The sequence below is a fragment of the Dromaius novaehollandiae genome, chromosome 3 (genome assembly GCF_036370855.1).
Source record: "Dromaius novaehollandiae isolate bDroNov1 chromosome 3, bDroNov1.hap1, whole genome shotgun sequence".
Classification (NCBI taxonomy): Eukaryota; Metazoa; Chordata; class Aves; order Casuariiformes; family Dromaiidae; genus Dromaius; species Dromaius novaehollandiae.
In genome coordinates this window covers 108,773,235-108,801,080 of record NC_088100.1, presented here as the reverse complement: position 1 = coordinate 108,801,080, position 27,846 = coordinate 108,773,235, and the positions used below count along the sequence as shown (strand labels likewise).

The 27,846-nt window shown below is 39.4% G+C and overlaps 1 protein-coding gene across 1 annotated transcript; it reads right to left on the bottom strand.

Moving 5' to 3' along the window:
- Positions 1–88: 88 nt before the first annotated feature.
- On the bottom strand, positions 89–26,046 carry LOC135327991 (ankyrin repeat and SOCS box protein 3-like). The gene is made up of 11 exons (XM_064510183.1): positions 25,767–26,046; positions 23,317–23,369; positions 21,000–21,094; positions 20,284–20,402; positions 19,269–19,381; positions 18,563–18,698; positions 17,078–17,255; positions 15,356–15,553; positions 11,278–11,529; positions 8,912–9,045; positions 89–1,185 (listed from the first exon to the last, which is right to left on the bottom strand). Exons 1-11 carry the CDS (start codon positions 26,044–26,046, stop codon positions 917–919), a joined length of 1,827 nt encoding a protein of 608 aa, XP_064366253.1. The 3' UTR covers positions 89–916.
- Between the last annotated feature and the right edge of the window lie 1,800 nt (positions 26,047–27,846).

The following is a 27,846-nucleotide window of genomic DNA, read 5'->3' as shown; positions in this document are numbered from 1 at the left end:
CAATTGCTATGAAATTAAAGAACAACAAATATATTCAAAAGATTGATTCCAGGAAGGGGGAGCAGGTTGATTCATGACAGACACTTCAGTCTTTCAAAAGCATTTTATTTTTGTAGCACTTAAGTTCTTCTGTACAGTCACTGCAAAATAGCACTGGAGTATTTGTTAATTCAGACACTGATACGAACATCGTATATTCTACTATGGCAAATGTGTATAAACCTGATCCATATCTCTTTTTAAGTGGCAAGAGTTCACATTAGGAGGATGAACAATAAATGGTGCCTTCAATAAAGTCCTATATTCATTTTTATATTCAAATGAATATCCTGAAATAGTTTCAATGAAAGCAGCATAGGAAGAAGCATCGAAAGATGACTGAAAGTGATGACAAAAGAATGCACGTCTTCAAGGTCTGAATACAGAGGACCGGGGGAAAAAAAAAAGTTACTTCTGCAAACACTTCCTTTTTTCATATTAAGTTCCTACCTCTGCTTCACCTAGATCACTCCTCAACATCTAAATTCCTAACAGTACTACTATAAGGTGTCCTTGACTTTCAGATATTTCATCTGGTATATGCACTACTTGGAATAAAATGTTAGTATTAACAGTGTCTGACCAAATACATTTCAACCTTTTATAAGCTCCGTTCATTGAACAAGCTAATTTTACTCCATAAGAGTTAAAAATTTCCCTCCAGAAACAGAAAACTTTTTCAGACTTGGAAAGTCTACAACAGACTTTCGAAACATGCACATCATACAGCTTGCAACAAACTTCTAGATCTGATAGAAAACTACAGCATGAAAAGGCCTGTTGCTGCAAATCTCTATTTACAGTGGCTCTTCTCTGGTTGACGGCTAATTACCATTATGAAATCTACAGCAACAGAGTTCAGGCACAGGCAGTATCATCATCTGGCACCAGCATTACATGCTTCCCTCTTCTCTGCATCTTCAGAACTGGAATGACTGGCAGGAGGAATTCCCTCATCACTCCCATCCAGAGACTCCACCACTGCCGAAACAGCATTCACTCTCAACACATCTACGTAGAGAAGGTAGTCCTGGAGACAAGCTGGTAATGGCAATTCACGGATAAACTGTTCAGACCGTAGATGCTCACTCTTTAAAATGGACCGGATCTCAAGACGACAGAGATGAGACAAGGAAGGAATGACGGCTGAAAAATTAAAAACACGAATCATACAGTAAACGGAAGCATGAGATCACACAGTTTGCCTATAGCTCCCTGATTTAGACAGAGCCTATTTGAAAACCCCACATTTGTACCAGATAACTAAGCAGACTTCATGGTTGCAAAGGACCCTTGTCTGCTATAAAAATCAGCCTTTTGGAGTTTCTCTATAGTCGCTATAAAAAAAAAAAAAAAATGTTATCTTAAACTTCTCGAAACAAATTGTCAATGACATTTTATCCTTAATCAGAAAGATTCATCCAACCAGCCTAAAACAACCAACTGCTTGGGAAGAAAGAAGTCCATGCCAGGTTACAAGAGATGAAAAATAAGCAAGTGTAGTAAATCAAGCAACAACAACAAAAAAAGGTAACTTAATACTTATTCAAAAAGTGTTACATGACAGCATGACTCATCCACAATGTTCAAGTTATTGTTATTTTAACTTGACTCCTCGTAATGAATTAAGACCTGCCTAGACTCCTAACTATGTTTTTGTACAGAACACTTATAAGTCACGTTAGTTTGCACTGCTTTGACGTGCGACGAGAAACTAGTCCTCTGGAACCTTTTCTGTTTCCCTCTTGTGAATATTCACATGAAATATAGGTGCATATATACTCCCAGCTTATTTCAAGTCAATACCCAAGAGCTGAGTATTTATACTAGCACAACACAAATTTTAAGGTATTCTGTAATATTTCTCTTAATAAAAACTCTTAATGCTTACTACAATGTCTGGAACAAGAGCGTGTACCTGGAATAAAAGAGAGCACCTCCAATACTCTCGAGTTAATACAGTGCATTATAAGCTAGTATATAATACCAAAGCTTCGTATTGTATCTAACATTTTGCTAAACAATTTGACCAAAGACTAAAATGTGCTAAAAGATACAAAAACATGTCTATAAAAGTACAGTCACTCAAAAACAAAACTTTCATATTATGGAGTAGCTTATCCTGATACAAGCCTCAAACTTTGGCCTCAGATATGACCAGACAGACAACACTAACATCAACTGCATGACAGGAAGCCAGCAAAACTCCACTAGACTGACGCCTCCAAAAGGACTTGCGTTCTCCCACTCCCGCCTGCTGCTCTCAGCTTCTCTATACAGAAGTCGCACTTCTCACTGCCTTCTGAGAAGCCTCCTGTTGGAGACCAGCGCTCCCGGCCTCCAGTCTCACGCACAAGAAACCTTTTCTACACCCCGCTGCCAGCGCAGAACAGCTGCAGTCACCCGGAACAACCTTACGCCTTTAACAACTTGTAAGTTTAAACCAGAATAGAACTATTAGACCAAGCCTTTCTCCAGACACACAGTCACAACATACGTAAAGGAACATATACCTAAGACATTGCATCAAGGCCTCTCTAAAAGGACCATGAAACGGCAGGCCTCAGACACGGCCAAGCTTTGTAACTGTCAGGAAGTTGATTTAAATTTGGCTGCAGGAAGAAAAAAGGCAGGCTAGTTAAAAAAGGGAGGCTTGTTCAAAACTGACCTACGAAAGAGATTTGGGGTTCTTCAGATGTTGTGAGAGAGACCTCATGAAAAAGAACAGACTGAGCTAAAGCTGGAGCAGGTTTAAAAGCATTAAAGGAAGCAGTAGACCAGGCTCTCTGCCAACAGCGTTCAGCCGCAGAAAGACAACGGGGAGCAATCAAATCAGCAAAAGGTGTCGGGGCTCAAGCTCAGGAAAAGAGCGCCTGGCTATGACAGCAGTTCAAATAAGGAGGAAAGAAAACAGGGGAAGAGCATCAAAAGCAGCAGAGAGGACCGTTTCCGCCCTTTTGTGAACGGACAAAGGGGCAAGTTCTGGAAGAAAAGGCTAATTTCATTAACAAAAGACTCAGGTGCAGACATTACCTCATGTCTGCCGGCCAACAGGAAAATAAAAAACAACTCCTGATCACAGCTTAGCATAACCTTTTCATTATTAAAAGGTGGTATTTCATTTTCTTGCTTGTCTATTTAGCAACTGACAACCACACACACTATCTTTGCTATCCCTTCCCCTAACTGAGTGGTCTGCGGTTACGTGGCTCCCACAAGTAATTGGATGACCTTTATTTCAGGAACAGGAGGGCAGCAGAGCAACAGGAGCATTTATAAAACAGGAGCGCACGTATTTCAGAGCGTTAACTGGGGAAACAACCTTGCATGCATGTCCCCTGTGCCTGCAGAGGGCCCGCCTGAAGCCCGCTCCACCTCGGACCAACCTCAATCAATTCCCATCCCCTGCGGACGGACGCAGGGTGGAATCCCCTGCTTTGTCCAGACACGCGGCGCTGGCAAGCAACGTGGTTAAGAACAACCTTCACTGCAAAGTCATTTCCCCAGGGCTGCAACCTCTCCCTTCTTCTCCCTTCCTGACATCAGCACCGGTTACACACCTGTAACTCCCTGCTGGCAGCAGTAATGCCCTCGGTTTTTCTGCTCACTTGGCGGGGAAAGCACCTCCTCCTTGGACAACCTGATAGCCCAAGGAAGCTTTAATTACCAAAAATGGACATATTTTGCGCTGACCACAGCACCCAATGAAGAGCCCGGAGTCAAAAAGAAATGGCAGAAGAGGAGGAGGGAAGCAGCCGCAGAAGGTCACTGTAGCTAAGCCCCAAAGGAGAATACCAGCTACAGTCGTGAGGGAAAAAACAGAGACTGTGGCAACAGCCATCACAGTAGCCCATCCAAACCCACATCATATGTTATTTAGCAATGTGCCAGAAATTCTGACAAAAAAGCAGTGATCTAAATTTAAGAAACCTGAGTCCTAAAATACTACTCCGTAAATTACAAAAAAACCTCAGCACATCTGAGCAAAAACCAGAGCACACAGTAGGAGCCAAGAATAAACTAGCCATCTTTCACAGATACTCTCCTTTGAAAATGGCAACTAAGTTTTTCTGCATATGCTTTTATAATGCACAAGCCTGGCATTACATGCTTCTGGGAACCTATCAGCACTAAAAACCACTCCTGTGGCCCTCAGACTGCTCGGGAACTGCTTCTCCATTAAGATTATTCAGAAGGAATGTAAAATATCAGCTGCAATCATTTCTGCCCTACTTCTGGAGAAGTCTACTTTTGCTCATTTACTTTTCAAATGGTTCAGGCTATCTCTAGAGAGGCACCTATTATGAACAAGCTGATCTTCCCTAAAGAGCCAGAAAGTTCACTCTGTTGACAGAAATATCCATGGCTGATGTTGCTGTCAACAAAGGGTGCCTCTCACTCCAGAGGAAGGCCTGGAGCCTCCACGCCACACGCTTTCTTTCCAAAGGAAGTCGCATTCTTTCCTTCTCTATTTACTGTATCTCTGCAGTCTTCTTTTTTTTTTTTTTTTTTTTTTTTTGGGGGGGGGGGGTAACAACACTCCTTATTCCCTTATAACCCCTGCAAGCAACAATACACCGTGCACAACAGGTCCTGGCAAGTAATTTTCCTTTGTGGAACAGTAACCCCTATCTACAGTCATCATTTTAACGACTAACAGCTCATAGTCATGCTCACAGAAACTGAGGCAAGGCCTACAGTTTACAGATTAACGTCTTTTGTAACATGCAGTTGAATACAATATTGCATACAGGAACTGCATAGTATATGCTGCACATTAAATATTATGCCATTACTGCAGATAAGCCTTGGCTACTTTCCCGTGTTAAACGACGGAATTGATGTCGGAGCTCCCAGCGGCAAACACCAAGTCGTACAACTTGCCAATACAATACAGAGTGGTCAGCCAGAAGCATCAGATAATACTACTTCTTTCAACTGAAAATCAAATCAATCGGGATTTTAGCACATTCACACCAATAAAAACATGGCTCCTTATGATGATCTCCAAAAAGCAATAACGCCTACTGCACTTTTATACTTCTCATGTGCTTTTCAACTGAGAAGGCACTAGCTCTCCCAACGTACATCTTAGCTCCACGCTATTATCATAATGTCCTGCTTTTAGCTTTATTCACTGCTTCCACAAAACAATTCAATTTATTTCTATTTGCAGTCAGAAACATGTAACGGTGTTGAAAAGCAATGTTTGCTCCAGGGCTTTCATTCTCACTTCTTTCAATCATAGCATTTATATGTTCTACACTACATTTTACGTTGGAAACCCTACTTTGGAATGAAGCAGAATTTGCTTCCTTGGAAAACTCTTCTGGTGTGTACTTGGTATTTAACAGGATAATAGCATACACTGAAGACTGCAGAGATATCAAGTCACTGAACACAGACCTGCTCAATACAGAGGCAGAAAAGAAGTCTGTGGCTGCACTGAAACCTTCCACAGGTTGTCATCAACTTGGAAAGGACAGTGCCATACAGCGCAGGAGTCACCCTGAATACGAAGGGACAAGAGTCACTTTTTCCTTTGCTGTAAGAACACAGCCCCCTTCTCTGTAAAAAAGCCACACATCAAGAAAAAAAAAAAAGAACTCGTTCAGCTCACTGTCTTCCTAAAGCAAAACTTTTTTCTGCAGCACTGCAGAGCTCCAGAGAAAAAGCTTAACCCTTTTAAAGACACCTATTAGCTTATTATGTCACCTTTTACTCTCATACTCCCCCGGCTGCTGTTTCAGGTGGGAGAATAGGCAAAGACCACTGCAAAACAGAGCGCAGAACACACAGTGAAACCAGGTGGTGTCTCCTATTAAGAAGATCAGAGTCCACTTTCAGGCAGCTTGGTGAAGAACCAAAACAGAAGCAGTGCAGATTCCAGAGCAACTTTGCATTGTACGACAAAGATTCACAGGGCCCTTATTGCCTACGAGGAAAAAAAAAGCAAAGGCGTGCAGATTTTAAGACGGAAAAGAAAGTACATCAATTAGTGATGCCACTGATAAATGCCCTAAACAGCTACTTGGGACCCTGGCATACTTTTAAACCCTAGCTGAACTCTGTTCTTTGTGCAAGTACTCTAGTGCCTGCAAGCCACTAGCTTTCCTTAAGCAAGCAACACTTGCTCTCTATTAAAATGGACTTCGCATTCCAGAAATACAAAAAAGTCAGCCAGCATCACCACTCTTCCAAGGGTCACCTTCCAGGTACTGACCACAAGGTGAGCAATCACAGAAGACCTTGCTGCTTCTGTGTGACCAGGGGTGAGCACCTGGACCACATCCCATTAGCTGCGATGCTTGCTACCTCCAGGCACCTCTTGAAGCAGACACACTGGGTAGCCCTGGAGGGGCCAAGACAGGAACCTCCATGCCAGAGACACTCCACGACTAGGCAGCAGTGCAAGACCTGAGCCCACTGCCTGCGGAGCCACCGGGCTAGACCCAGCTCCCTTGCTTGCTGGAGTACCGCCACCCGCCAGGGCTCACCGGCTTCCCACTATCCCACGTGGTAGGGAGCAAGCGCCAAGTTTGGGCAGAAAACCCTCCACCACAACTAGCTACAAACTGAACTACACAGACACAGACCTGCAAATGTCCCCTCTAATGCAGAGCTCAGGCTGGACTTCAGCAGCTCGGTCTCAAGTGGGTGGCAAGAAGCAGAGGAACTGCAGCTGCTCTTTCAGTAGAGAAAGGGAAGTACTGCAGGTGCCTAAGTACTGCACGGGACCATAAATTTGGTATGCCAGGGACACTCTTCACCTGGAGGTGCGAATACCAGCTCTTGAACTTTTCCACATGAACCCTTCACTGGTAATTTCCTATGCGCACAGCCAGCTTATCTCAGTCCAAGTACTTAGTACTTCTCAAGTGGGGGTGCCTATATCTCAGCACAACAGCTGCCTACTAATCCCAATTGCTGTTGGCTGAAAGAATGAAAAAGCGAGAACTTTTGACTTTCTTTTTTTCCTCTCTTCTCTGCCTTCTCTCTTTATGTCTGGTTACTTCTTTGGTTACAAGTTGGTCACTGTGCAAGAATGTAGCTGCTTGTCCGCTATAATTTCAATAGGACTACCAAGGAAAGTTCCCCAAAACATGGGGCGTAGCTGCTGTCCACCACATATTTGCTTCTCATAGAACACTTTGTTTTGTTTTGTTTTTGTTAACTGCAGATCTGTCTCATGGCTTTTAGCTAGCAAAGAGAAGGACTTGCACATAAAGCAAAATCGATGTATATAACTGCTGGGGTTGGAAGGGACCTCTGGAGATCATCTGGTCCAACCCCACCCCTGCTCAAGCAGGGTCACCTAGAGCAGGTTGCTCAGCTGGACATAGATTCAGCCAGGTTTGGAACATCTCCAAAAGGATGGAGACTCCACAACCTCCCCGGGCAACCTGTTCCAGTGTTCGATCACTTTCAGAGTAAGAATTGTTTTCTTGTCTTCAAGTGGAAGCCTTACTCTTCAAATGTTTCTTAACACGTCTGCAAAAACAATGACACATCTACCACATTACTTTGTCCTAAACTAAATTTAGGATACATGTATTCATAACAGTTAATTGTCCTGTATCACATACTGAGTTAGATTTTTACTTCAAATAGCAGAGAAAAATTGAGTACAAGGACCTTAGCCACTCTTACAACACAAGTATACTTACCAATGGCAAAGGAAAAGAAATTTTCCCAAGTAAAACCTTTATTCACTCCCAAAAAGATATGCTACTTAGTATTAAATATAATATTCCTAAGAAAGTCGTATTAAATAACATTAACACAATGTAGGCATTTAAAAAAAAATACTACAGCCCTCTTCAAAGAAGATTTTATTTAAAATTGAGTCAATAACAAAGACATTTGAACATAATTTCTCAATAACATAATACATAGGTCATGTTGCAAAGTCTATATGTTATGGTTGCTTTTCTGGAGGGTGAACATGGCAAACAGGTGCTCACAGACCATCACTTATTGGGTTTTTTTTGGCTGACCACATTTTGATTACAGGAATGACAAACTGCTAGATCTGTAGATATTTATCATGATAATTCATATGGTTTATATTTTAATTACTGTCAAATGGTCACAACAGAGCAGGATAGACACTTTATTGGAAATATAAATCAAATTCAAAAACTAATAAACAAAGTCAGTGGGATATTGTTAAGAAAATGTAATCAAATAATATTCATCACCTTCCCTTAAGCTTTCCAAGAAGCTCAACAAATCATTTTAGGAAGGTGCAGTACTAATTTACATTCACTGCCCTAAATTTGCTTTTCCACACTTGAGAGTACAAATGTTCCATCTAAATTCCTTCAGCTTCTAGAACACTTCCATAACAGCTGTCTTATACCAGTTATTTATATTATTTATATCATAACAGTTGATTATAAAAAATAAAAACTAAAGAGCAAGGCCAGTCCACAGTCTTCCAGTTCCTCACCCCATCAAAGCTCTTAGAATTGCACTTAGAGCATGTGTTCATATGCACATTTGCACAGACTTGTTTATAATGGCACAATCCTGTTGCCTTCAACCTTATGGGGGCTCTTAAAAGAGTCTCTCAGTTACTTTGCATAGCATTTAATATGGCGCACACATGAACTTGAAGTGGAGATGTTAGTCCATATTAAAAATACCTGCTTGAAACATGCACATGATGAACTGAACAATACAATGGGTAAGATTCATTCAAATATATATATTTTTTCTCTAACTACTATGCCTGCTCCCCCATATCTGAACATGCAATTTCTATTGACTATTTCACCTTCTGTTGCCATCATGCATCATGCCACTTACATCCTGGGAAATGGTATACCTGTGTAAAAACAGCTTTTTTTTCTCTAATCGTGTTGCTTACCAAAATGACTTTTTGGAATCCAAGCGGAGCTCTCCTTGTAGTCTGAAAGGTTTCCTTCTACAGCTGGAGGAAGTCTCTTCCAGTTCGTGAACTCCAGAACAAAATTTAGGGCATCCTCACTGACGGAATAAATCCTACATAAAAAAAAAAATCCCATAAATTATATGATTTTGCACAATAGCATAAAACTATAATGGCGAAAATATATAGAATGCTTCATTATTTCTAACAAATCCTTAACCATCTACATCTTAGGCACAGGAACAGAAAACCACCAGAGAGAAATCCAAAGTAATTTTGAAAGCATAACCCTTTCCTAATGCAATTATATCTTCCCCCGCTACTTTTTAGAAGTTAGACTGGAACAGTTAGACTGCTCTAAAATTTATAAGCCTCAGTAATAGGCAGAACTCTCCTCTCTATTAATTTCTTGTCCCATTTCCGTCTAAATTTTATTGAGGTCTCTTCTTACCAGGGCATTATAAGCTTTTCCATCATATCTGAAGAAAAAGTCATACCATGTATATATAGCTACTTTTATTTTATTTTTTTTTAAATCAACATAGAATTCACAAGTGTTTCAAATGCTCCTTTTCCCAGAAACTGCATTTGTGCATATTCAGAAATCAGTACGATTTACATTTCAAATCTTTACAATGTCTGAAGAACTTTTAACAGCAGCTTAACTGGGTAAATGGGCAGCACAGCAGGTAAAAGTAACTGTTTTGGTATTACGTATGATGAAAAGCCATGCAATTTCACAGAATAACTTCCTAGCTAGATCCATACCCTCCTGAAATTTCATCTGAATGGAAAACTAAAAGCTCTAAACACAGCAAAATAGCACAGTAAGAGTTTTTAGTATGCCTGCTTCTTAAGAGACTGATGCCAAAGGTTATTTTAAAAAATAAAAAAAAACTAGAAAGGATTTAAGTTATTATTTCGTTTTTCAACATTAAGAGACGTCATATTTGACTGCATTTCTACATTTACTGAAAAACACAGAGGAGAGATTTCTGGTTGCTTAGCTTTCTTTAACAGACTGATGATTTTGCTTTGCCACTAGTAATTAGAATTGTCAATGCACTAGATTAACCAGTATGTGATTATACAACTGTTGTGCACAATGAGTCAGAGACAATCAACAATATGCACAAATGCAATTTGCTATTATTTTCTTGTTATTTTCCAGGAGGAAATAGTTAATATTGATGTTTTTATAAATTTAACTTCAATCTTGTAGATTATGATGTGATAAGCACTATTTTAAAAAACAGACATTTAAACAAAGCAAGCATTCTTTCTAACAGCACTGTGTATTACACAAAATATTAAAAAGCATTAGATATGATAAAAACAAATAGCAAGATTGGTCTGCTTAATGAATTGCAATTTTACAGTATGTTTACTCTTCCAATCCCACTCAGTCCTCTACATACAAAATGATCTACAGAATCACAGATATATCAGCCTTAAGTATGCTCTAACTACTGTTTAGAAAGCCATGGATGTTAATGAATAACGGAACTCCACTAAACCAAAAAGGAATACAGTTAACATACAAATAGCATAACAAATTAGCTATGCTATCTGAACAGTTTCTGAAACAGAAATCAATACTTACAGCTAAGTAAATCTTCAACTCCTACCTCCTACTCCTTTCATATTGTTAACTAATACGCATAACAAGGTTACATATCTCAAAACATTCTGTTAAAAGCTCATAAATACGGAAGCAAGTCTAAGCATCTTTTTCATGGATCGCCAAAAAACAGAAGAAAATACTTCTGCTATTCTGGAGTGTAATCCTAGTCAGCATAAAACAATCGCCAAGCACTTATTTATGTGTAGAATAATACAAAATTCAGACCAGTATTTTTGCCACATTATCTTCTTTTTGCACAATCTCTAGCTGCATCCAGTTCCTCCCCTCCTAACCTTGGCCCAGCTTCACCTTACATTTGCTTCTCATCTCTTCTCACCTCTTTCCTAGCACTTGAAATGCCTCTTACAACTACTGTGCTGTACATGTATGCTCAAGTTTAAACAAAATTTGGGGGCTAATAAGAGATGTTTGGTGTCAAAATGGATAAGGACGTCCTTTTCCAGGGTAGTGAGAAAACAGTTCTCACTCTGGCTTTCTTCCTCAAACTGGGAAGGAAATTGGTTTTACTGACTCCAGCCTTTCCCCATGAATCTTTCACTTCAGACCTTCCATGACCTTCTCTGCTCTGGATCATGGCAACTAATTACCATGGACTATCCTTTGAAAGCCCTTGTTAAACAAGGCCAGCAACAGGTTTGCCAATTAGTAGACACTAGCTAAAAAAAAAACAAAAAAACCCAAGATAATATTATCTTCTTACCACAACTTGCAGAGTAAATTCAATGGATTAAAACCAGCCAGCAGTAGATAAGGCAGCCATTCCTTGTACTGCTCGTGTGCTTTAATTGCATAACTCACAAACTCCGACAACTGGTCCGCAGAAGGCAACCAACAGCCCAACTTCAAGAAGCGTCGGAACAAAGTAAACTTCCCATGGTACAAGCAATATCCTAAATTAATCCCAAGGAGGGTGATCCCATATTTCAGGAGAATATCGATTAAATCAAAAAACCTATAAACAGCACACAAAGAACAGCACATCTGGTTAGCACGTCACAGAAAACCTCTGCCATTTGCCTTCTACTAAGTCAGTGGACACCAACCAACTGGTTGTCCAATTGGACAGCAACAAATTGGACAACCATTGCACAGCAAATTTCTGCTACCAAACTCCTTTAGGAGTCCCCAGTGCTTACACTCAACACATTTGCTCTTTTCCTCCCCACCCTGAAAAATCTGTGCTAACAGAAGCAGCTGAAGACCATTAATCATGAACTTTATCTAAATAAGTTTTGTGAGAAGAGCTGCTGGGGCAGTGTAGCACAACAAAATGTGGCACACCAGTCACGGAGAGGACAAGCATAGGCAGCTGGGGAAACAGCACAGTCACCTCTGCGCTGTTTCAAGCGGCTCCCCACGGACGACTCGAGGAGATGTCCTGCTCTTTCAGTTCTTTGCCTCTGTGCTGCTACTGAGCGACGCTCATCTGGTGACCCAGTGGGACAGCAGTGAGGTGGAGCTGCACAAACTTCCAGCTCTTTAAAGCAAGCCTTTTCGCTCATCAGTAAGAGAAACAACCCAGAGTCACCATTTACATTTGTATATTACCACAATGCTAACCTGCTGCAGGCTTATTTTGAATGGAAAACACAATGCCTACTTGGATAGATTTCACCTTAAAAAGTAGGTGAAAATATCAAAACGCTGCATCTCAGAAGTCAGGGACTGTCCTAATATTGGGAACATTCCTGGGGTTTGCGTTCAGCTGTATTTGTGGGAGGCTCTGCAACCCACAGAACTATTACAAACATTTTGAAGTGCTTATTTTAGATGCAAAAATGCTTTACTATAATATGTTTTGCAGGATGCAATAAAAGTGACAGTGTTTATACGCTCCAGAGCTGTCAAGCAAGAGCTCACAATATTAAGTACAATTTCTACCCTCCATTTTAATCAAGCCTTCAGACTAAAAAGACACGTATGTGTTCATAAGACCACTGAATCCCCATAGTCCATTCCAGCTCCCATAGTAACTCAGATTGCTTTGTTTTCATTTAAAGTTATAAAGATATTGTCAAAGTAATTTGTTTTTTTTTGCCCTCATTGCAATTAGTGATAAGTCGTATTTCAACATTTTGTTGATTATTCTATATTAATATTATAATGAATGAGATTATGACCAACAATTTGCATATTCCTTTTTAGTTAATAATTTGATTGCACATCACTTCTATGAAGTGATTTTGAAGCTACTTGACTCATTTATAGCACATTTTTAGTACAGTTATCAGGTCTGCTTCCTTTCCTAGTTATTTTATCACATACTAAGAATGGGAGAGAACATGATGTCCAAGGATTTTTAAAGGCACTTTCTAGGAGTTTGCAATGAAAATCAGTAATAATAAACCCTAGGCACTGCTTCATTGCAAACCTTATACATAATTTATAGGAGACATGGTAGAGCATATCCTGCCTATTATCCAGATGTGTGATTTCACATGCGCAGTTTGGGATCTGGATGAGTTCCTGCCTAAAGCAATTGAAAATCATTTGCAGCCCAACCACAGAAACATTAGGCTATAATAGGCACAGTCACAGGGACATGCTTCACTATTTAAAAAAAAACAAAAACAAAAACAAAAACAAAAACACATCATGTCCTTGCTGATTTCCTCCCTTGAAATAAGCCCTTTTAGCTGAAGTAGGATTACTATTGCTGCAGTTTTTTCCCTTTTGGAAAGTTATGAAACTGGCAGGTTATTTATTAAAATTCTGGTACGATTCCTAGGTTGATGGCACACACTCAGTGAAGTTTTAAAAAATTTCCAAAGCCACCGTAAGAATGTGCTATCCTATTAATTACTAGCATGTAGTTCAAGAATATTTATGAGTGAAATGTGTTCACATTACGAACGTATATATTCAAACATACCTATTTACAAGGGCTTTATGTATCCTTTAACATTTGAGATCAATACATACCCCATATCTACATCTTCAAACAAATGTTCAAAGGTGATTGATAACTTCAGTGAAGAATATCCCAGCCACATTAATTCTTCCAACAACTTTTCTCAGGGGAAAAAAGTATACCACCTCAAGACTACCATTTTTAATGGAGAACAGGCTCTTCCCATTCAAAGAGATTTCTCAAATAGCCTCTACAACTGTCTACTGTGCTCAAGCCTCAACTGGTTGTAGGAATCAGGTCACAGAGGTACACACTTTAAATGCTAGTATTTTAGCTAAAAAGATTAACAGCTAATCTTCGTGAATCTGAGAACTGTTAAAATGTTGCTTAATTTGGTGTATATTCCTTAAATAAAGGAAATCAGAGCAGGTCACATGGAAAACACCACAAGAATGAGAAAATGAAATCAGGATTCAAAGATGTATGGTAGCCCTAAGAACTATGCTTTTGGATCCACTGGATAGCTGCTTTTTGTTTGATTGTTTTTTTTTTTTTAAATGGGGGATGAACTATACTGACTGCTACCAAAAACTCATGAACTTAAATGGCAGCACACGAGCATCAAATTTTGATCCATGTGCATAAAACGTTCTGTTAGAATCTGTCTAGAATCTAATGAAAGTATTTTCCTAATGGAAGCACACTAGCCACATAGCATTACTTTGCACAGTATTCATGAGGAGGACTGTCTATAAAGGAGGAACTAACTTTCATTCTAGCAAAATATTAAATTAAAGACAGCAATTAGCTGAGGACAAAAAAATGTTTTTTTCAAATATATTTTCAACCACATGAAGGTTCTCAATGTCTCTGTTGTTCTAAGGCATAAAGTAGTATCAGGTAAGTGCACTCAAGTCTCAACTAAAATCTATAAACATATTGACATTTTAGCTCTTTACAGTATGCAAAACTCAAAACATCCAAAAAGATTTGATCCTCCATCATGATCAGAGCTGTGTTAGTATTTAGTCCATTGAATAATATTTTATGCATCAAACTAGTTTGAGAGGAGGACAAGGAAAGCTCAGAGATATTAACATCTAGATTTTTTTAGAATAATACTGTACTTCTCCATGAATTAATTCCTACAGCATTAGGAATGAGCAACTTTATTCCTAAAGAAAAAGTCAACAATAAGGACATGAGGGCGGCACGCTGAACCACCATATGTGTATATGTGTATTTATGAGTAAGGTTTTTATATTTTATAGTTTTTCCTCTACAACTATAAGTGCATTATCACATACCATGCATAAAATGACATGGGCCATGATCTAAAAGGATCTATCATTCAATTTTCAAGGGCTCATTACAGTTATTGTGTTGAGCCAATAGTTCTGTTGTCATGGCATGGTAGTCCTGTTCCAAGAATAATTAAACAAGGCAGGTATGAACACACCTGGGAGGGGGCTTTAAGTTATAAAAGGCAGTCTGAAACTTATGGAGCTCTGTTTTCATGCACAACACTGGCATACAGAAAGGAAATCAGTATTTTCTAATAACTCAACCTCACTGAAAAGAATCTAGCTAATTAAGAGTCTGTTTGATTCAATTACAGCATCAAGTCAAGTTCCCAGAAGACAGAGATGGGTTGATAAGGCCTTTTGAAAGCAAGAAAACTAGACTACGATTATGTTCTACAAGACTCCTCTTCAAAGGGCCGGGCTTCCCAAAGGAGCTTGGAGCAAGGCTCTTTCGTTCACGCTTGTGACCCAAACCCCGCACGTCCCTCAGGTACTTCAGGTTTAACCCTGTCATCTCAAGAGTGGAGGAAGGAGGGCAGGGCAACTCTGCGTAGTTAGAAAAGGGAAACAAATACGTGCCAACACGGTTGTGAATAGCTTCAAAATATAAGAGGTGTACATACTCTTTTTGGAAAACCATGCACATGGGTGATCTGCAGCCAAAGGGGAGGCACTTTTGAGCATCTGCGCTGTAGCCTTGCTGAAGTAACACTTCCAAGCACTCCTTGTTACCGCCATAAATCGCCGAGTACACGGGGCTCACTTTGTCTTTTCCTCTGTCACAGAGCCGATCAGTAAGTGGTATGAGCAACTCCAGTATGCTGCAAATATTTAAAATCACTGTTTATTTGTGAGGTCTTATCAAACAGTTACATTTTAATTTTCTGGTCATTTCTCCTAAGCTCATTGCCACTTAGGAAGAAAAGCCTACCTACTTTTTTCCTCTGCGGCGTTTGCTTAAGAGAACAGCATTCATCATTTCACACGTCTGATCACAACAAACACAGCCGGCTTTGCCATTGATTTTCATCAGAGACTGGCTGGAAAAATGATATTGCTGCACACAGCCTTAAATGCCTCCGAATTCTGAGCAGGTTAGCAACAAACGTACTCTAACCAAACCAGAGGTGGCTCCTTCAGGTTATCCAACAGTCCCTTTGACAGCAACACAGCGTGCTTGCAGTGCTCATTTAGACCTGTGAAGTTTGGAAGTAAACCAAACATGCGAGTTGCACACAAAAATGAATATTCACTTCTGCTCAACAGCACTCACCGAGAGCCTGAAGCAGAAAAATTGCTCTGTCTCACAACTCACGCCTTTGACCCACATCCTTCCCAGCTAACAGGGATCAGTGGGCAAACACTGGTTCCTTTGCCAGCAGCAGTTATTGATGCCGCTCAGAGATTGCAAGCTATGTAGCGTTGCAAAAGCCACGAAGGCACGTTTGATTTAAAGACATTTCTAGTACTGACAACTCTGCCAACCCACCTTTCACTTCTCAGAAAGCTGAGGAAAAAAACAGCTCTCCATATCTACTACCACAGTCTGACCTCCTCATCAGCTGGGGAGAAGCCTCAGTTTGACACACACAACAATCGGCTTCAACAACAATCCTTGGGCTAATGATTCAGGATCAAGCATCTGCACTAATAACTTTGCACTCGGTACCCTTCCTTTAATACCTTTGCTTCTAAGGGCTGACGCACACGTGCAAACCATAGGGTTCCTGAGGGATGCTTCTCCGAGGGGGCCTGCCACTCCGGGAATTTCTTTCCGCCCTTGGTCTTCTGCCAAGTGGCAAAAGCCACTTATTTCATTGGCACTGGACAGAGCTACAAATGCATTTTGCAAGGATTACAAGAGCTGTTTTGTGGCTTTGATTTTCTGGCTGGTTCAGCTCATTCATTATTTGCGTATGGTTCCTTCTGCCGCTTCGTGGCAGGACTATAATGCTAATCAGGAGCCGTTCAAGCCACATATGAAGCATATGCTATTGTTATTTATATTTTAACATGAAAAACTAATATGCCTTTATGTAATATGCCTTAAGTAATATGCCTATACTATGTGAATTGTCTCCGATTCAGTAGTTGCTTCCTTTCTGGAAACCCCTCTAAACTGATTAGGAAATGGATCAGACCCGGATGAGATGCTGAATTCAGAACAATTGTTCACTTCCCTGGGAATACTACCAGACCTTTAACACACACAGAGAATGAAGAATTCTAAGCTACAGACCAGCCTGACAACTTAGTTTTCCTCCTTTTAAAGCTGAGCATTCTCTTCTTTGGTTAGGTTTTTATTACCAGAATCTTTCATTTGAGTATGTTTTGTAATCACCTACTTCTTATGGCCCATCTCAGCTGCTGCGTGAATAGGCAACTGCCATTCTTCCTCATTACAGTAGAGATTTGGATCGGCCCCTTCGGATAACAACAGCTCCACGCATTTGGCATGGCCCTCCTGCGCAGCAATCAACAGGGGAGTGGCTTTGTCCTTGGCTTGACAGTTGATGTTTGCACCTGACAAAGAAGCCAATACTTTATATGATACATCACCACCATGGCACAGCACAAAATAAACAAAAAATTAGTATTAATTAGTAATTGCTTTTCACAGAATGACTTCACCATGCAACTGTTTTCCATTGTAATAATGAAAAACACCTACTAGCTTGCTGCAGACTTTTTAAACTGTAAATGTTTATATATATTAGCACAGTGTTCCAATGACCTTCTTAAGTTCTGTAAGTATGGCTTACGGCTCTTAGGAAAGAATTAACATTTTCAAAACTCAACTGAGTTTTGTGTGTATATTTTCCTTAGATTAGCACAAGGGTCTGATGAAGACAAATTATTTTATATTTTTCATACTATTTTTAAGTTAATCACAAAATACTGAAAAATGCAGTGCAGCAAAATATTAAATCCTTAAATATTTGTTATCTATGCTGCACTTATAAAATTGAACTAAAATAACATACTACACAGGAAAAACACTTTCTCTAAAAATGACACTGACATTATTCAACATGCCAATGATCTTGCTTTACTGACAAACTGTTAGGTCCATAATCCTGCAAATTACTAGCAGTAGCTTGTGTCCTAATAATAAAAAATATGTTAAGAAGCAGAACTATAAATCACATTCATTGCTTATATATACAGTCCTACAAATTAGCTTTATGTGTAATTTTCTTCTCCTGTCATAAAAGGAGAGAACATTCTCATGAAGCTGGGGGGCACCATTCCAGCTCCCTGAAGGATCAGCACAGCAGATAAACAATAGATAAACATGCTGGAGGAAAGGCAAAGGTGATATTTTGTTTGCAATCATTTTTTGAGATATTGTCCCATACGTATTGATAGACAAGTTAGTATGATTTCTCTGGTTAGGTTAAGGCACCCTCAGGTTTAAGAATTAAGCATTTAATTTTGATTGTAAGGACACACGCACTTAGACATACAAAGCGCTGATTAGGTGAATGAAACTACTGCTGTTGCTTTAGGACCAGAGAGAGGTATCTTCACTTTGCCTGAACAATATCCTAATACAAGAGTAATGTCGTCAAAATCAGACCACTTATGTAGTGGTATTGAGAGTCATTAGTAAGACTGTGAAATCTGGTCCTTAACCTCTTCATAGGTTTGATCTCCTATTTCTTAGTATCTCTTGATGAAAAGTAGATGAAATTACTGAAATAACAAAATTTAAATAATTAAGGTGGAATTATGAAATTATGAAATACAGAAGTAGAACCAAAATTGTATCTGCTGACCATCTGGTGCAAGTTTAAACACAGTGATGCTAAGTGAATGATGGCAATTACCATAGGACGCAAGCATTCTTAAACTCTCCAGCTTTCCGTACTGAGCAGCAACAAACAAAGGTGTAATTCCAAAGTCATCCTCACATTCCTTGTTTGCTCCTTTCTCCAGGAGTATTTTTATTATCTCAGTGTATCCCTGAAATACATAATTTTACCCTTAAACAAAAAAAACCAAAAAGGCGGAATCGACCAAACCTCTTTTTCCAAAATTTCCCAACAGAAATCAAAAAGATGCAATATAGTCCATATTCTAAATAAAAACTGAAAAACTAGACAAATTTAATTTTTCCCATTTATTCATTTACTCAATAAACAAAAATGGAAATTAAATTAGTTTATTACAACCATTAAGCTAACATATTTCTATTCTAGAAATAGGTCATATACCTCCTTATGATGAGATACTAAATAGAAATCTTCCTCAAAAAAAAAAAAAAAAAAAACTTATAACAGATTCACTCCCCAAATATAATAAATAATCTCATAAATACATCCAATATTTATAATACTTAAATAATTACTGCTACCCAACACCTTGTGTCATTTCAGATGCACTCTTAAGGGTATTCCAGGTGTACTAGCACTTAGACTGCCTTATGGCTGTTAGGGTGGTTTAGGAAAAATCTCCTCATAAAAATGCAAATTACAAATTATCATTCAAAATACAGCAATTACATGGAAATGATATGATGCACTTACAGGTTACCTGAAAAGAAGCTTGGTGCAAAGACTTCCATCCGGACCAAGAATGATGTCCATTAATATTTGCTCCATATTGGAGCAGCAGCTTTACAATGCCTGAATGTCCATTTTCAACAGCTTCAAACAGAACAGAAAAAAAACATTTTTATTAAGGATACATAATTAAAGGAGTTAGTACACAGCTCAGATGATCTCCTCACAAAGTTCTCACTGCTATGATCGTAATTCATTTATATTTAACTTCCCCCCTCAAAATTAAAACTAATTTGCTCTAAATGATTGCACAGTACTTATTACCATAACATTCATAGCGTAGCCTATAATAAACTACATACAACCTTCCTCTATCAAGTTTCATGTAAAACAAATTATTTCCAACATTCCTTAGAGACAGGACAAAATATTTTAGTGTCTAAGATGGAAATTAATGTATAGATGATAGTGGGTGGACAAGAGACAAGTGTATTCCCCTTTCTTTAGGGGAGAGGGCATCAGGAATCACTGTCAAGTGAACTTAATTGTACCTAATTTCTTGCCCTCAGAATGAATTTGCTTATAATTTTAAAAACATCTGTGAACACGCACACCCCCAAAACAATTATATGCAAAAGTTACTGCAAATAAAAAGAGACGATCACTTGTGCAAAGCAATTAGAATTATTGCTAAACTTACCATTCAATGATATTTAAGAAGACATTAAAAGAATGCTGTGTTTATTCCTAAGAAAGTGCTGTTTTTTCTGATTAAGCAGTTTATCAGATCAGTTTTAAAAAGTAATCTGAAACTATAACTTTCTTTGATATTTTCTTTCATTCTGCTGAAGGCTGTAGGCTTGGGATGTGTGCTGTTCTGAATATGTACATAGGTGAGAATTCATATAAGCCACTTTCCTCATATCCACTGGTCTATTTCTGGTTAATATACCCAGTGTCACACTGTTACCTTGGCTCTAACCCTCACCCAACAAGGAAAGCACCAAAACCTCTAAACCTCTGTCTCAAGTCAGCCGTTACATTACCTTTTATGTCCCTCTGCTCCTCAGAGCTGCCGCCTTCTCCCTTCTTTTGCCAGGGAAAATGTACAGGTGTGGCGGCAAAGTCTGACTCTACCTTGCACAGGAACTGTACTTCTGCAAACCTGGAATGCGGAAGGAACCTGAAATGAAACCTCATGTGGGAATCTCACCAGAACCTCCTACACAGTTCCCACCCAGACAGAAGTCCTAAGTCCTCGGAGCACATGATCATAACCTCTCTGCATATGTACAGGTTCCACGGCCAAGAGAAACAGGTCCCTTGCACAGGTCCAAGAACACAAGGTTACCCAAAGCCAGTTCTCCAAGACTCACCTCACTGCATGCCACCAGAAAGGCCAGCTAATGCAAAGCCTTGCGCTGTGCTAGCCTGCATGGACTTCTCCTTTAGGAGAGGACTAGTCTCCTAACAAGTCCTCTGCCCTTTGCCCTGGCAAAAAGCCTGGCAGCGTTACAGCCCATTCTCAGAGCTCGGCTGTGCAGCGCCTGCTTTTTGGGACAGAGCTGGTGCTGATGCAAAAGCACTTGGTGAGAGAGTTGTGGAGAGGCAACTTATCGTGTGGATGGTGGACAGGTTTGCTGCCCTTACGATCCAGGAGATAATTTCCTGGGGTGAGCTCACATGTCTCTGTCACTGTTGCACATGCCAAAGCTGAGGCCTTTGCTCATCGCCTGCACAGAAAGGGCTGCTTTTCAGATACCTCTTGGAGGTGTCTGTCTTCGTGTTCCCACAGTGAGTCTGTAGTCCTTGACTGACCAAGAGAGCAGCTTCTCGTCTCCTGTTTGGTAGGGCCACCTAGAGCTCTCTAGGGCCTCATTGCCAGGGTTTGTATCTTCATGAAACCAGCGGAGAAAAACTCTGTCAGATGAGTGGTTCTCAGTGAAATCTGTGGTCACTCTTGCTTCATTGGGAATCCATGCATCTTCAGGTAGAGTCACATGGAGGAGGGACTGCTCTCCACTCCCCCACTGTGTTTGACTTGGAGGAGAAGTCAGGCACCATTTTCCATAAAACTTCATTGCTTCTTTCCCTTTCTTTTGAGAGAAAATGAAAAAAATTTGACCCCTGACACAAGCTGTTACTATTTCCTGCATGTTCATTCCTCCCTGAGAAGCATCTCTTAGAAGGTGGATTACAGATCAGATCCAGAGAAGACTTATGGAGGGAGCCTCCTCTACTCACCCCATCACTGAAGTTGTGACATTCTGTTTCCTAATGTATACTGCAAATGTTGTATATTCTACTTGGAAAAGAGGAGATTGGCAATAGCTCTCCAATATCTCTCTGACCAGCTGCTTAGTGGAGGCGGGACTGCATAGCCCCTTATTGAAATCGATGTTTGAATCCCTTTTCCTAAACCATGTTCAGCATGATAATTGTCTCCAATTTTATTCTCAGCATTTTTATTCTTGCAAAAATAAACCTTTTGGCATTTATGGCAGTGCTGATCTACAAGATGATTCCCTAACCAGCAGACCACTACACTATCAGAAACAATGCCTCTGCAGTGAGATTACTTAATGAACTTCTGCATGACAATTTCTCTTAGGCAGAAGACATTAGTCTGCAGATAAATAATGTGGTCATTGTTCTTTATTGATTTTTATGATCAATAATACATCATATTTCACCGTGACTATTTGTAGGCACATTTCAGTTAACTTAATATACTTCTAACAAAGAAACATAACTGAAAATATACAATTCCTCTTATCATCTGTAACATTTCTAATTAGTACTTATATCAGTGACATGGATTTCAAGCAGCCCCAAATAAGGGTGAGAAATGAAAATGTGTCCATAACATTTTTTGATAGGCTTGGTAAATTCCACCAATACTAAACTAGCATCAACAATAAAAGCAAGTTTCTCTCCTCCTTCTTCCCTCTGAAACACAAGTTTGCAGCAGGCAGTTACCTACATTACAGTTGCAATGGCCTCCTGAACTTATGAAGCCCACTGGCTATGCTCCAACACTTCCCCCAAAATGTAATACTTTTTGGTTTTATCCTTTCTAACAAATAAGGAATGGCCCCATCATTGCAACCTCTCGCCCCTTTCAGAGAGTCCTTGATTCTTTACTTCCTTCTTATCACTACACCCTCTTTAACACAGAGAAATTTCATGAGCTGTTAAGAAAGAGCCAGAAAGTAGAAGAAAAATCCCCTCTGTTTCCATTTAGTACTCTTAGGAGTAACGTGCTTAAGGTTCGAAGCACAGAGGCAAGGCTATCCAAACACAGCTAGTGGGATCGCCCTCCTTCCCCCTCTACCCCACATTCACCAAGTCGCTTTTGCATATGAAGAACTGCACAGTGCCATTAGCTTCAGCACAGCCTGGGAAGCAGACACCTCTGCTTCTCTAGCTTCACTGGCCTTCCTGCTGTTATTTACCCTTGATCTGCTATTCCTCTTCTCTCTTCTCCCTTTCTCCAGCTTTAGGATATACGTTTATACTCTACAGTGTAACAGTGGCTAACCAGGCCCTGCCAAAGGCCAGTACCACCTAGCCCAGTACCTAAGGAAGAAGTGGAGAGCAGAGCAAGAATAGTGACCCATCTCCAAGAAGCCAGTCTTCCTTTCTGTTCTTGCTCCTTCCCTAATTTTGTTTCAACTCCTGTGTTTGAATCCCTTCCAATCTTCCCACACAAGTATGTCTCTCTCACTCCCTTTATAGCAGCTCATATCAATAAAGGGAAATTATGCTTTTAATGTAGAAACAGTGAATAGCTTTGAACTATGAATTATCATATCAAAATTGATTTTAGTACATTTGCTTTTTTGTTCAGTTTCTTTTTTTTTTAAGAAATATTACTAACTCCTTTGAAATTCTGCACATTTTTTGAGAGTTCACTGGCTTGGCTGTGCTTCACAAGGTTGTTCCCAATACTACTTGACTTCACGAAAGCATGACAGAGAATTTTACCCAGTTGATTGCTCATTGTGTTTGCATCAGGAAAACAGAAATCCCAAAGTTTTAAGAGCATAGTAAGGATTTTAAAACATCCAAGAACGTACAGCATTTAATTCCCTGTAGAAAGTAATTGGAAGTTTTCCATCTAACAACATTCCTGAAATATTAACTCAAAGTGATAAAAATGTAAATATATTTTAGGATTAAAAACTGCTTTTGGTTTTTTTTACATTTCTATTTTGTACCCTCCTAACCCAACTGAGACAAAAAGGTACATAAAGAAAACTTATTCCAGCTATCACAAACCTTTCACTGTACAGAAAAAATCCATTGTACAATGAACAGTGCCTGGCTTCTGATTAACTAAGGCATCTCAAACAATAACGAAAGATATATTCCTAATCTAATTTATACTGCTAGATATATACATGTGCAGAAGGATAATAAAATGTACTCAAAAGATTACCTAAAGCAAAGGCAGCCTCCTGCCCTACAAGAGAACTTAACTGAATAAATACATTTGAGTACAATTTTATTCTGATTTTATTCAAAAGGCATGTTCCTGTCTATGTAGGCAACAGTAAGAAGTGGTTACAGTACTTATTTAAGCATTAAACTTATCTAAGGAAAAAAAACACAGAAATACTTGTATTATGCACAGAAATTCTGGCATGTCAGACAAAGTTTTCAATTCCCAGTTAACTTGATACATATATCCTCCTGCTTGTAAACTTTGCAGATATCAGTGCTGCATCTAACACTGCCTTCCAAATTTATTTATTTCTACATTGGTGTAAACAAAGGACAACCAAGATATTCGGATTTTATTCAGTACAAAATAATAAAGACAACAATAAAAAAGACAAATGACCACAATTCTTTTTTTCTGTTTTCATTTGAGACCTGAGGGATGGATAGCGTTACGAGAAAAGGCTGCTCTGTAGAAGTCTTCCATGAAAGCACTCCGTGGAATATTCCAAAGTCTGCAAGAAGTTCCTGTGCATTATTTGCCAAATTTAAGTCAAGGCAGCAGAGTTTTAAGGCAGTAACTCAGAAATACTGCATTAGGCCCAACTCCAGCTTTCCATAAACAGAGCACAGAAAATACTGTCACAACACTGCAGTGTAAAGCGCTGTAACACTGAGCAAGAGACTCAAGTTTCTAGCAGGTTCAATACTTCCAGGAGTAGCTTCTAGTTACTGCTAACTCCACATGCATGTCTGTGCAAGGCTGAGGATTTTGCACAACGTAAGGCACATCCAATCGTCAAAATAAGCAAAAACATTTATATCCCACAGTCTTCGAGCAGAACAAATATCCTTCCAGAGAAGGATACGGACCACGCTTACACACAAGTACAGACATTCTGTAGACAACAACTATCTCAATCACTGCCAAACTCTCATTTTTCTTTACAGAAGGATACTTTCAATGAGAACAGCTTTAATCCACGGCAGTCAGCTTCTGTTTCTTAGGTCATGCTGACACCTGCTGGCATACAGGCAAAGAATCCTAAAGCAACAGACAGTTAGAAATGTGCCTACCCTGCTCATCTACCCCCATCCCCAGCTGACCCCCCACCCCCAAATACGGATTGGGCATTTCCATTATGGCAGGACAGCACACTCCAAGCCTTGTAAGAGCTGCCCTGGAAGTCTCTTCCAGGGTCAGCCTTGACATAGCACATGAACTATCTGCCCCCAGATACCTCAGTCTTCTGCACACGCTTCCGTTAGTGCAAAACGATTAACAAAAGGACAAGCTTCTCAAGCACATAAGCTTCCAACCAGCCATGTGAAATGAATGGACAGCAACACCCCAGGTCCTGAGGGGAAAAGAAGTTTCCCATAGGCTTTCAGTTGTTACCATCTCTCAAATACTCCAAACGGGAGAAGAAAACACTCCCTAGGCAGAGCTGGCAAAGCCCTCCCGCACCCAGAAAGCGGACTTCCTCTCCTTCTTGCACGGTCCAGCCGCACACCCCTGACACAAGGGTTCCCGTCTGCTCCTTGGAGCAATAGGAATGGTTTGTTGTCAGCACAACAAAGAAAGTCTCTCTCTACAACGCTGGGGAAGCTTTATTAAACAAACAAACAAACAAAAAAAACCCCACCTATTCAGATACAGCTCTCCGTACTGCTAAAGTGTTCTTTAAAACAGAGCAGTTCCTTAAAACAAATCAGCATGCAGAAATGAAATATTTGAGTAGTTTGAAGAAAGGTCTACTCAGTACCCAGGTGTTTTCAGAAACAGTACAATGCATGTGTTCAGTAAATATTTCATAAGGATGTTTTCAGTGCATTTTTGCTTGATTCTCAACAGTACATCCTGGTCCATACAAAGGCACCTGCAATTCATTAATCTCATTGGGACTTCAGCAGTGTAAGGGTTTATGAACAACTCTGATATTTTTCTCAAAGCTTGTTTTAAACACCAATCTAAAAATTATTATTTTTTTAAATATATGTGAAAGTTTTCATTAATACACTTATTGACAGGTCTTCCTTTTGCCATCCTGATCCTTCCTCAGGGTTTTGCCACCAACAAACCTACCAAGATGCGTCTCTTGTACGAAGGCAGAGGCCCGAAGCGAGGACAAAGGCTGTGGCCAACGCTCCTTACGGGACCAACGCTCCTTACGGGGCCAAAGCCTTTCAGAATCCTCGGACACGAGCTCACGGGGCGCCTGCCTCAGACTCGCAGTATCGAGGTGCAACGCAGAGCTGCGTCGTAGCTCCGTGACACCCTCTGGAATAGCCTGGCCATGAACTTTCTCCTCTCTAAAAACCTTTGGGCTCTGCATCCTCAGGACCCTTCCTCCCTCCACTCTCATCTACGGAGGCGCTCAGATACTGGGCTAATTACCATTACCCAGCCTTCCTTTAATGGCAGTTTCCCCACAAGTGCTGCCTGGCACAAGCAGCTTTAAGCAAATAAGCTATTTAGCTGTTAGAAAGTAAAATGTGAATAGACTCCTAAATAAAGTTATCATGGCAGCCATGATGTTTGACTGGTTATGGATATGAACAAAACAATACGCATGTTTAATCAGATAATTTATACTCTGAAGAGTCACTACACCTAAAATGCTTACTACTTTTGGTATGTAAACCAAAGTCCTAGAAAAATTATTAAAGTGAGTGACCTTAATTGCTAAAAATATGGCTGATGGAAAACTACAGATGTCTTTGTAACTTCAACTATCCTATTGCAAGAATGTATACATCTGAAAGGCTGTCTGTTTACTAGACAAGCAATGTCATTGGAAAAAAATTACTATCTTTCTCCATAAGCCTTGCTTTGTTTATATTTCAGGTCGCAATAGCACATGAGTGTATTTTAACATCATTCACATGCTGTTTTATGCATATCAGCATGAAACTGAATTCATGATAATTTCAACATAGTGCACAACTTAATCTTTTCCTTAGCTCAGTTTAAAAATAAGAACTTGACAAGGAATACTGTGTTCGTTAAAGACTAGTGATGCAAATACCCCTCCTGGTTTTGATTTATTTACATTTAAAGGACCTCAGAATACCAGATTATTTTTTCTAATTTGTATTCAATGATAATACGCATGGAGCATACACAATTTAGACAGAGGTCAAAAGCCTTCACACAGTTTTGAAGAGAATAAGGGGGCATTAGACTTAAAAACAAAATAATAAATAAATAAGAAGCCATCCATAAAACAAGTTACCTTTTAGGAGGTACTAGCTCTTAGAAAAAGCTGGTAGCCTTTAATTGATTTATTTCTGCATTTTATTATAGATATTTTTCTAGTACAACAACAATAATTCTTGCTAATAAATTAGGACATACAGAAAAGCAACTCTATATATTAGTTTACATATAATAAACCCAAAAGATCCTCAGCCTATCAATTCCATAACCACTGGCAACATACATTGACAACCTTTTACTAAAGGAGACCACTAATATATCCAACAGGTTTACAAGTGAAAAATAATCTTCAATACGTCACCCAGAAGCAAACCTGTCATTCAGCAAGCATGAACTCTTTCTTTTTGAGTCTGACACTGAAGATGCCAGTTAAGGCAATAAAGTCCACTTTAGAGCATTCATTCATCAGTAAGTTCCCAGTCCTAAAACAAAGGATTAGCCACAATTAGCCCACTCAGAAGGTAAACAGTCTGCTGCTTTTAGCAAAACATGAAAGCTTTATGTGTACAAATCCAGCTAAAGACATAACGAGATTTCCCTGAAGGTCTATCTTACTGGAAAATTAACTTCTTCATTTATACAGGCTAAAAGATAGAAATTGGTAACAAATACAGCCAACCATAAAATGACAGCAGGAAAATCTTAAATATAAACAGTGTATCACTACTTAAAAAAGAAAAAAGGAATCTTTTTGCAGTTTTCAATTCTGGAAATAAACCAGCTTCTCCTCTAAAAACAAACAAATCCACAATACAAGACCCAATTTAATGAAAAATTCATCCAAGACTGATGTCATGTTTCTATCCTGTAAATGCAATTAGAATTGTTATTCTAAGTAAAAAAAAGAAAAAAGAAAAAGACAAGAATATGCTCATTAAAGGTCTTATCCTGCCTCTCCACAACCCAAAAGCAAGTGAACGGCACTTCCTCCATGCAGGACTCACCC

What these genes read in the sequence shown, in the direction of transcription:
- LOC135327991 (XM_064510183.1), bottom strand. Translation starts at nt 26,046, where the DNA reads ATGAGAGTGGAGGGAGGAAGGGTCCTGAGGATGCAGAGCCCAAAGGTT. An exon ending in CGTACAAGAGACGCATCTTG is followed by an intron (nt 23,370 to 25,766) that starts GTAGGTTTGTTG and finishes TTAATATTTCAG; the next exon opens with GAATGTTGTTAGATGGAAAA. An exon ending in TGCATGGTTTTCCAAAAAGA is followed by an intron (nt 11,530 to 15,355) that starts GTATGTACACCT and finishes TGCTGTTTATAG; the next exon opens with GTTTTTTGATTTAATCGATA.